We start from the raw sequence: 10,899 nt of genomic DNA, 5'->3' as shown, positions 1-10,899 counted from the left end.
TTCCCTCAGACCCTGGGTGCAGAAGTCAAGAACACTTCAGCTGCTACCCTCACCTTGGGGGGACATCCAAGAAGGAGCCCACGGGCAACAAAATCACTGCCTGTTTTAGGCTCTACGTTCCTCAACGCTCACCCTGCATCCCTCCGGGACTCCAACAAGACCTGGAGTCCTGCCCTGTGCTGTCCCGAGACCTTTCCCCTCTGACCGCCACACACATCCCTGAGATCCAAGGCCAAATGTGGGGGTGCGGCAGCTGCTCTATGGCCTCCCGTCGGTGACTCTGTTCTGGGGTCCAGGGTCCGCTCAGTTCTCCCTGAGGTTTCTCGCCTTGACTCCGGGAGCATCTGAGCCTTCCCTGCTGCTGACCCTGATCAGCCTCTTACCTGAACCCTCAGACTCTCTATGACCCAGATGGGGATGTCGAGACACACCACCTGTCCTCTTCCCGCTCAGGGGCTTCCCAGGCCTGATGCTGTTCTGGGGTTCAGGGTCGCTCATGTAGTCCCACCGGGCCCTCACATCTAGTCCCATTAGCTCCTGCCCCTTGTTTTCTAAAACATGGCTCCAGCCTCTGTCAGACCTGGATGCAGACGTCCTGACACACTGCCTGTGGACTTGGCACAAACACACCTCACAGGGCTGACGGCAGGGGCAGGTTTCAGTGCACTGTCCCTGTTCTGGAATCCAGGTCCCTCTCTGAGTCCTCCCTCAGGGATCTCAGCTTGAGCCTCTGCACATCTTGCGATCCTCTCTCTGCTATCTCCAGGCNTAGGCCCGTTCCTTCAGACCAAAGCCCTCGCTGCCCTGAGAACCACGGGAAACGATCCTGGATGGCACATCAGGCTACAAAGGCCAGGGATTCCCTGAGATGGGTTCCTTCGGGTCACTTAGGCCTATCCTCTATTGCCCACCTGCACTCCCTGGATGGCCTGTGCCTTCATCTTTGCGTCCGAAGGCCGCTCCTTACCACAAGCTCTCAGTGTCTCTCGGACCCAGAGTGGAAGTCAGGAAACACCTCATGTCATCCTTGTCCCACCCAAGGGCCTCCCAGGACTGATTCCCTACTGGGCCCAGGGTCCCTCTGTCCTCCTTCTGGTCCTCACCTTGACTCCTGACAGAACCTGGACCCTCCCTGCATCCGACTTGAGGCCCTGCTCCTTACCGCACACATCCTGACCCAGAGACCCAGCATCGAAACTCCAGACTCGATATGCAACCACATGCACCCCAGGGATCTTCCTGGACTGACACTATGGCCCAACCCCTGGGAGGTCTCCTCTGTCCTCCCCTCAGACTTCATAGCTTGACTCGGGTTACTGCCTAGGCCCTCTCCTCTGCACACCGGAGGGAGGCCCTGCTCCTTCCACCCAGGCCCCCAGTGTCTCTGACACTGGGGATGCAAAAGTCCTGACTCACCACCTCCCATGCCCCCTGCATGGAACTTCCCTCACTGACTCTGTGCTGAGGCCCAGCGTCCTTCAGTCTTCCCTCTGCATTCTCAGCATGAAGCCCAGCAGGCCCTAGGGGTCTCCCCTCTGCCCACCTGAGCATTGGCTCCTTCAACCAGGTCCCCAGTCTCTCGGGAGACCCGGATGCACCAGTCCCGCCACACTGGCCACGTTTCCCCATCCTGCTAAGGGCCCTGCCTGGACTGACACTAGGGCCTGACCTCTGAGTTCCCCTTTGTCCTCCCTCAGGTTTCATACCTTGACGCCCATAAGCGCCTGGGACCTTGCCTCTAAAGACCTGAGATGTGCTCCTTACAACAGGCCCATTGTCAGTCAGATACCCAGATGTGGAAGTCAAGACTCACCACGTGTTCCCATCCCCCACCAGGGGCCTTCCTGGAAACCCTGTGCTAGGAACCAGGGTCTCTCAGTCCTCCCTCTCCAACCTCACATTGAAGCCCAGCAGGACCTGGGCCCTCCCCTCTGCCACTGGACAGAGGACCTATATCTTCCTCCGAGGCCCCCATTCTCTCAGGAGACCGAGTTGCGGAAATCCGGCCCCAGTGGCGGTGTCTTCCCATCCCACCACGTAGGCTCCCTAGACTGCCATCCTAGGCGGACTTCTGCTAGGGTCCCCTCTGTCCTCTGTTATGGTTCATCACTTGGCTCCTCTCCCATTGGCGCCGGGGTCCTCCCCTCTGCCCACCTGAGCATCATCTCCCTCCATCAGGCCATTACTATTAGGGACCCAAAAGCGCAAGTCTGGACACACCACATGTTCCCATCCCCCCCTCCCGCCCCCCGTGGACCTTCTCTGTCTCACTCTGTGCCGGTGTCCAGTGTCCCACAGTCCTCCCTCTGCATCCTCACAGTGAAGCCCAGCAGGACCTGGGCCCTCCCCTCTGTCCACTGGACAGAGGACCTACTTCTTCCTCCGAGGCCCCCATTCTCTCAGGAGACTGGGTTGCGGAACTCCGGCCACAGTGGCGGTGTCTTCCCATCCCTCCCGGTAGGCTCCCTAGACTGCCATCCTAGGCTTCTGCCAGGGTCCCCTCTGTCCTNTCCTCCGTTATGGTGCATCCCTGGTCTCCTCTCTCATTCGTGCCAGGACACTCCCCTCTGCCCACCTGAGCTTTGGCTCCGTCAGTCAGGCGTTTAGTCTCTCAGAGACCCGTATGTGGAAGTCCGGACTCACCACGTGTTCTCATCTCCCCCCTCCCCCCCTCCCCGGGGACCTTCCCTGACTGACTCTGCGCTGGGGTCCAGCGTCCCGCAGTCCTCCCTATGCATTCTCAGCAGGACACCCAGCAGGACCTGGGCCCTCCCCTCTGCCCACCTGAGGGAGTCCCAGGCCCTTACACCAAGGCCCCCAGTCTCTCTGGAGACCCGGATGTACCAGTCCNAGGGGCTGGGCGACTTCCGGCTCCCCCCAGGTGCCAGGCCCCTCCTCATCTGGGCTGCTGGAGCTGTCTTCGGACAGGCTCCAGGGAGAGGCTGCCATGGCACTGGGGAAGGGGCAGGCACTCGGAGGGCTCTGAGGAGGACTTGGGGACCCATCGGCACACCCCTCCTCTGGGATAGCAGGGAACAGGGCAAAATAAGAGGAGGAAGAGGAGGAGGAAGAGGAGGAGGAGAGGGAGGAAGAAGAGGGGAAGAAAGAGGAGAAAGTGGAGGAGGAGGGAGAGGAGGAGAAGGAGCTGGAGGAGAGGGAAGAGGTGGAGGAGGAGGGAGAGAGGGCCTCCTCCCCCTGCTCAGCCCCATCCAGCTGTGCCTCTACCGGGCCCTGGGCCTCTTTTGAGTCCTGAAGATCTTCCTCCAACTTCCAGAGCTCATTCCTCTCTCCCAGAGGCATGATGACTTGTGTCTGGCAGCAGGCACCCGGTGTGGGCAGGTGGGGGCGAAGGGACCCAAGGGCCTGGGAGAGAGAGGGAGTGTGAAGAGCCTCAGCTGAGGAAGGCACCCTTGGCAGCTTTGACAAAGGTGACTCTGGGTCTCCTCTCTATGGGCACTCTCTGGCCTCACAGGGGTCTCTCCTCCTGGGCAGCCTGTCCCCTAAGAAACTCAGGGAGGAACTCAAGGGCCTCCTCTGCTCTGTGACCTTAGGACTCCTGCCTCAGACCAAGGCCTTCACCTCCCAGTTCCTGAGTCCCCTGCAGGAGGGAAGGACGGGGCACCTCAGGGTGCAGACTGGGAGTGCAGCCCAGGGCCCCCAGTGCAGACAGGAGGGCTGGGTCTCACTCTGTGAGGTCCCCACTTTCAAGGCGGCGGTCCTCTCTCTGCTCAATCAGGGGACTCACCTGTGCCCTGGCAGGGCCTGGGCCACACCCCTCTGCTGGCCTGAAGCAAAAGCCTCAGAACAAGACCACACAGCCCTGAGACTGAGCAGAAGGAAGTGAGGGTGTCCACACCTGACCACACTTCCCCAGGGCCTCCCAGGTGCCTGGGAAGGGGGGAGCTGCGGGGTCCTTGACCCTTGCCAGGGCCCGGGATCCGGCCTCAGCTGACCAGAGTCCAGACCCTCAGACCAAGGCCCTTGCCTCCCTGAGAGCAGGGATCTGGAAGTAAGAAGGGACTCTGCCAGACTGGCCACGCCCAGAGTTCCCAGGGCTGACAGGCCAGGGGCAGGCCAGGTTTCTGTGGGGTCCCCTCCTTGTTCTGGCAATTGGGGTCCACTCTCTCTTTCTTCGGGTCCTCACCTGGGACTCCTGTCTGTCACCCAGGCGGGCTTCCTCGGATAACCTGATGCGGTCCTCTCAGAGCATGCGCCCCACCTCCCGGAGAGCTCCAAAGAGCCTGAAAAGGCACCTTGGGTACTGTGATTTATAAGCAAATACAGATTTGCTCTTTGTCCAGGGTTCCTGGCTCTCTGCACTCAAACTCTTGGAATTTCCAAAGTGTGGGGACTGATAAAGGTGTCTTTTGTCAGTGAGGTGACTTTGGGAAGCACCTAGGGATGGGGGCTGGTTGCCAGGAGAACCAGCCAGGTGGTTAGAGGGGGGGAGCTTTCAGTCCCCCCACCCCCTGACCCCTGGGGAGGGCAGGGGCGGCTGGAGATTGAGTGAGGGAGCCTCCATAAAACCCCAAAGGGACAGGCTCAGAGAGCTTTCAGGTTGGTGACATGGAGATGTGGGGGGAGGGGCGCGCTCAGAGGGTATGGAAGGCCTGCTCCCCTGCCCACCTCCCTGGGCCTATGCAGCTCTTGGGTCTGGCTGTTCCTGAGCTACATCCTTTTACAATCAGCTGGGGATCTAGTAAGTGACCTGCGTGCCTGAGTTCTGTGAGCTGCTCTAGCCCATTCAGGGAACCGGAGGATGGGTCCTGGGAACCTCTGCTTTAGAGCCTCTGGGTCACAAGCACCCAGAACCACCCAGGGCTTGCCAAGGGACCACTGAAGGGTGGGACACCCTTGTGGGCCTGAGCACTTACTCTGTGGAATGCGATGCGATCTCCGCACAGAGAGCGTCAGAGCTCTGTTGAACTCTTGGACTCTTTGTGGGTGTATGAGATTCTTTGTCCTGGGGAACGCCCCCACCCGCCCCCGGCCCTGTTGTGGTTGCTACCAAAATGTATCTCTAGCACATCCAGGCCCCACCCCCAGCAAGATCACAGTGGGCTGGCAGTGGGGCCTGGCCCCTGTCCTGGCGTGGGGGCTCCCTCAATCTCTCAGTAGGGTCATCCTTCTTCCTGCCAGGGCCTGCCCTTCTTCCTGGCCCCCAACCTGAGACAGATGCCATGTGCCCCTCAGAACAACACCTCACCTCCTCGAGGACTCCTCACCTTCCTGCCCATGGGACAAGTGAGCGTGCCACTTAGGGCCACCGCTGACCGTTCCTTCCAGGGCTGACAACAAGGCAGAGTTGGACTCTGTGCAGTCCTTTCTTTTCGGAGATGGGGGCAGGGTAAGGTCAGTCCTCCTTCGGGGTCCTCACATTGCTGCCTGGGTGATCCTCGGATCCTTCCTCTGCTGCCCTGATGTTTCCCACAGACTCAGGGCCTCACATCTCTGAGATCCCCCAGCCCCAACCATGTGGCAGACCTGGGACCATGCCACATGCAGCCATCCCTGCTAGGGCCTTCCTGGCCTGAGAACAGGGAAGCTGGACCCTATAAGGTCCCTTCTCTTTTGAAGTGGGGAGAACTTTCATACCCTTCATCCTCCCAAAGGGTCCTTTTCTTGGGTCCTGGCCCATCTTTGAACTCCTTTCTCTGCTGACCAGATATGGCTCCCTCCGTTGACCTCAAGTCAGCCCTCCGAAGAGAATCTCACCTCCCTGAGAGAGGGAGGGAGTGCGTGCACCACCTGCAGCCTCCCCGCCCGGGCCTTGCTCTTTGAGGATGCCAAGGGCAGCACGGTGGGGCCCCCTCTGCCTGGGTGGGAGATCACCTCAGCATCCCCAAGGTGCGCATACTGATCCCCTCTCAGGCCTGCACCTATCTCTTCTGACTCAGAGGACGCATCCTGCACAGCCTGCCCCTCAGAACCTCAAGAAAGCTGTGGGACGGCTTCTCAGGGTGCACACCAGCCAGCAGAGGCCTGAGGTCCCAGAGCTGACCATGGGCTGCGTCGGGCTTGGGTGCTGAGGGGTTCCCACTCTGTTGGGGTGGGTGAGCCCCTGGCTCCACGCTCAGAGCATGGACCTCACCTTGACCACTGTCACTCACCTGCACCTCCCCTACTCTGCGACCCTAGGGACTCCTGTCGCAGACAGAGGCCTCGTCCGAGTTCTTGAAGCCCCTGGAGGAGAAAAGCAGGGGCACCTCAGCATGCAGACTGAGAGCACGGCCCTGGGGCCCAGTGCTCCCAGGAGGGCTGGGTTGGACTCTGTGAGGTCCCCACCAGTCCAGGCTGGGCGGTCCCCTCCTTGGCCTCTCAGGGGACGGCTATTTCCCCTACCCGGCGTGGCCCTGAGGCCAAAGGCTCACAGCAAGACCACGCAGCCCTGAGACTCCACAGAAGGGGGCCCACATCTGGCCACGCCTGCCAAAGGTCCACAGGGCTTGTCACGGATCTGGAGGGATGGCCAAGCTCAGGGTTCCACATGTACTGGGATGGGTATGCCTCTAAGGCTTCACCTCGACCCCACGAAAGGCCTGGGGACACTCCCTGTGTTGAAGCTGAGGCCACCCTCCTGGTGCTGAGGCCTCATCTCTCAGAGACACCAGAAGGAAAAGTTGGGAGAAATCAGTCGGCCCACCGATCCCCTATCTTGCCTGGGCTGACAGAAGTGGCAGGGCAGGCCTGGACCCTAGGGATCCTGCTGTGGGAGGCATGCCCTCATTTCTCACCTCCACTCCCACCAGGGCCAGGGCAATGGCCCCTGCCTCCCTTACTGACCAGAGTCTAGACCCTCAGGCCCAGGCCCTCCCCTCCCTAAGAACAGGGATCTGGAGACCAGGAGGGGCTCAGCCTGACAGGTCCCGCACAGGGTTCCCAGGGCTGCCAGGTAGGGCCTGGCCAGATTTCTGCACCACACCCCATGTCCTGAGGGGAGGGTTGGGAGCCACTCACTCCTCCCCCGGAACACCACATGGACTCCTGACAGGACCAGAGACTCCCGTGTGTCTCCCAGGAGGGCTTCCTCAGATGACCTGACTGAGACCTCTCCAAGCATGGTCCTCACATGCCTGAGAGCTGGGAGAGGAGGGTGAGGACTCAGCAATCCACGCCCTCCCCGTGCACCCCACGTAATTCACAACGAGCTCAGATCGGGGGTTGGTCCCTCTGTCAGGAGCAGGAGTCCACTCTTGTCCCTAAGGTGCTCACGTTTACTTTCAGCAGGTGCTGGAACTATCCCTTCTCCGAACCTCAACATGCATCCTGCACGCCAACGCCACCACCCCGCGGAGACCCAGAGGAGAAAGTGGGGCGCTTCCTTTTCTTGACTCCCAGCTTGGCCTCGTAGGATTGACCGCCGGGGCAGGACTTCATTTGGGACCCCTGTCTGCGTGGGGGTCTGCTCAGTCCTCCCTCAGGGTCTTGGGACTCCACCCTCTGCTGACCTGAGGCCACACTGCTCAGACCAAGGCTTTCACCTCCCTCAGACCCTGGGTGCAGAAGTCAAGAACACTTCAGCTGCTCCCCCCACCTTGGGGGGACATCCAAGAAGGAGCCCACGGGCAACAAAATCACTGCCTGTTTTAGGCTCTAAGTTCCTCAGCGCTCACCATGCAACCCTCCGGGACTCCAACAAGACCTGGGGTCCTGCCCTGAGCTGTCCCGAGTCCTTTCCCCTCTGACCGCCCCATGCAATCCCTGAGATCCAAGGCCAAATGTGGGGGTGCGACAGCTGCTCTATGGCCTCCTGTCAGTGACTCTGTTCCGGGGTCCAGAGTCCACTCAGTTCTCCCTGAGGGTTCTCGCCTTGACTCCGGGAGGGTCTGAGCCTTCCCTGCTGCTGACCCTGAACTGCTTCTTACCCGAACCCCCAGACTTTCTATGACCCAGATGTGGATGTTGGGACACGCCACCTGTCCTCTTCCCGCTCAGGGGCTTCCCAGGCCTGAGGCTGTTCTGGGGTTCAGGGTCGCACATGTCCTCCCACCGGGTCCTCACATCCAGTCCCATTAGCTCCTGCCCCTCGTTTTTTAAACCATGGCCCCAGCCTCTGTCAGACCTGGATGCAGATGTCCTGACACACTGCCTGTGGACTTGGCACAATCACGACTCACAGGGCTGACAGCAGGGGCAGGTTTCAGTGCACTGTCCCTGTTCTGGAATCCAGGTCCTCTCTGAGTCCTCCCTCAGGGATCTCAGCTTGAGCCTCAGCACATCTTGTGTTCCTCTCTCTGCTGTCTCCAGGCCCGTTCCCTCAGACCAAAGCCCTCGCTGCCCTGAGAACCACGGGAAACGATCCTGGATGGCACATCAGGCTACAAAGTCCAGGGATTCCCTGAGATGGGTTCCTTCGGGTCTCTTAGGCCTATCCTCTATTGCCCACCTGCACTCCCTGGATGGCCTGTGCCTTCATCTTTGCGTCCGAAGGCCGCTCCTTACCACAAGCTCTCAGTGTCTCTGGGACCCAGAGCAGATGTCAGGACACGCCCCATGTCATCCTTGTCCCACCCAAGGGCCTCCCAGGACTGATTCCCTACAGGGCTCAGGGTCCCTCTGTCCTCCCTCTGGTCCTCACCTTGCCTCCTGACAGAACTCAGGCCCTCCCTGAATTCCAACCTGAGGCCCTGCTCCTTACCGCATGCCTCCTGACTCCTGAGACCCATAATCGGAACTCCAGACTCGCTATGCAGCCACATGCACCCCAGGGATCTTCCTGGACTGACACTATGGCCCAACCCCTAGGAGGTCTCTTCTGTCCTCACTCAGAGTTCATAGCTTGACTCGGGTTACTGCCTAGGCCCTCTCCTCTGCACACCAGAGGGAGGCCCTGCTCCTTCCACCCAGGCCCCCAGTGTCTCTGACACTGGGGATGCAAAAGTCCTGACTCACCACCTCCCATGCCCCCTGCACGGACCTTCCCTCACTGACTCTGTGCTGGGGCCCACTGTCCTTCAGTCATCCCTCTGCATCCTTGACATGAAGCCCAGCAGGCCCTGGGGTCTCCCCTCTGCCCACCTGAGCATTGGTTCCTTCCACCATGTCCCCAGTCTCTCGGGAGACCCGGATGCACCAGTCCCGCCACACTGGCCATGTTTCCCCATCCTGCTAAGGGCCCTGCCTGGACTGACACTAGGGCCTGACCCCTGTGATTTCCCCTCTGTCCTCCCTCAGGGTTCATACCTTGATGCCCATAAGTGCCTGGGACCTCGCCTCTAAAACCTGAGATCTGCTCCTTACAACAGGCCCACTGTCAGTCAGATACCCAGATGTGGAAGTCAAGACTCACCACGTGTTCCCATCCCCCACCATGGGCCTTCCTGGAAACCCTGTGCTAGGAACCAGGGTCTCTCAGTCCTCCCTCTCCATCCTCACATTGAAGCCCAGCAGGACCTGGGTCCTCCCCTCTGTCCACTGGACAGAGGACCTACTTCTTCCTCCGAGGCCCCCATTCTCTCAGGAGACTGGGTTGCGAAACTCCCGCCACAGTGGCGGTGTCTTCCCAGCCCTCCCAGTAGGCTCCCTAGACTGCCATCCTAGGCTTCTGCCAGGATCCCCTCTGTCCTCCGTTATGGTTCATCCCTGGTCTCCTCTCTCATTTGTGCCAGGACCCTCGCCTCTGCCCACCTGAGCTTTGGCTCCCTTGATCAGGAGTTTAGTCTCTCAGAGACCCTTATGCGGAAGTCCGGACTCACCACGTGTTCTCATCTCCCCCTCCCCCCCTCCCCGGGGACCTTCCCTGACTGACTCAGTGCAGCGAACCAGCGTCCCGTAGTCCTCCCTCTGCATCCTCACCAAGACACCCAGCACGACCTGGGCCCTCCCCTCTGCCCACCTGAGCATCATCTCCCTCCATCAGGCATTTAGTCTCTCAGAGACCCCTACTCGGAAGTCCGGACTCACCAGGTGTTCCCATCTCCCCCTCCCCCACTCCCCGTGGACCTTCCCTGACTGACTCTGCGCTGGGGTCCAGAGTCCCACAGTCCTCCCTCTGCATCCTCATCACGATGCCCAGCAGGACCCGGGCCCTCCTCTCTGCCCACCTGAGGGAGTCCCAGGCCCTTACACCAAGGCCCCCAGTTTCTCTGGAGACCCGGATGTACCAGTCCCACCCCATTGGCCACGTGTCCCCATGCTGCCCAGGGACCTTCCCGGACTGACACCTGGGGCCCGACCTCACGGAGAGCCCCTCTGTTCCCGGCTTCTGAGTCCGTGGGTCCTGCCCCCGATCCGTCCCCACGCCGTCCCCACCTGGACTCCCTGGGCCTGCCTCTGCCCCTGCCCCTTCCAGACCTGGCATCCTTCCCCTCTGACCAAGGTCCTAAGCTCCCTCAGTCCCCCGAGGTGCATTTCACCAGACGCCCTCTGTGGCCACCCTCCCTTGGGACCCCCAGGGCCGGGCCGTGCCAGGAACCCCGTGCCTGGACCGAAGCAGGGGAGGGTGGGCCCCACAGTTCTCCCTCAGGTCCCACTACCCGCTCCAGGGAGGGCCTGGGCCCGTCCCTCTGGGGACCCGTGGCCACTGTCCGGGGCCCCGGCAGGAGGGGCGCAGCCGAACAACGCTGCTCCTGCCCGGGGTCTCTCGGGGCTGCCGGCAGCGGCCACCTGGCTCCTGGTCGCCCCCCACCACCCCCTCTGTGCTCCCTCACGGGTGGGTCTACCGGCACGCCTCGCCTCAGCGGACCGAGATCCCGCCTCCCACACGTGGCGGTCGACGCTGCTCTCAGACCTCCGAGCGGAAGTCAGAGCTCGTCACTTCCGGACCCTTTCGGAAGGGGTCCCCTAGGGCTGACAGCAGGTCGGGCGGCGATGGGTTCCGGCGAGGGGGTAGGTGGGGGAGGAGAGGGGAGCGGGCAGGGCCGGGGTCCCTGGGTCCTCCCTTGTCTCCTTACCTGGACT

General features: G+C 61.2%; 1 protein-coding gene across 1 annotated transcript in view; it reads right to left on the bottom strand.

Annotated features, from left to right (window-relative positions):
- LOC109488810 (melanoma-associated antigen C1-like) overlaps positions 1–6,165 on the bottom strand; it is an 8,109-nt gene extending 1,944 nt beyond the window's left edge. Inside the window, exons 1-4 of the mRNA XM_034649056.1 lie at positions 6,111–6,165; positions 3,112–3,363; positions 2,785–3,020; positions 384–580 (exon numbers count right to left, since the gene is read on the bottom strand). Of these exons, the coding sequence (XP_034504947.1) occupies positions 384–580; positions 2,785–3,020; positions 3,112–3,300 (622 nt within the window). The 5' untranslated portion in view covers positions 3,301–3,363; positions 6,111–6,165. The remainder of the gene's footprint in view (positions 1–383; positions 581–2,784; positions 3,021–3,111; positions 3,364–6,110) is intronic.
- Between the last annotated feature and the right edge of the window lie 4,734 nt (positions 6,166–10,899).

This window comes from Ailuropoda melanoleuca, chromosome X (genome assembly GCF_002007445.2).
Source record: "Ailuropoda melanoleuca isolate Jingjing chromosome X, ASM200744v2, whole genome shotgun sequence".
NCBI lineage: Eukaryota > Metazoa > Chordata > Mammalia > Carnivora > Ursidae > Ailuropoda > Ailuropoda melanoleuca.
The sequence above is the reverse complement of the archived record's forward strand: the minus strand, read 5'-3'. Positions and strand labels throughout refer to the sequence as shown.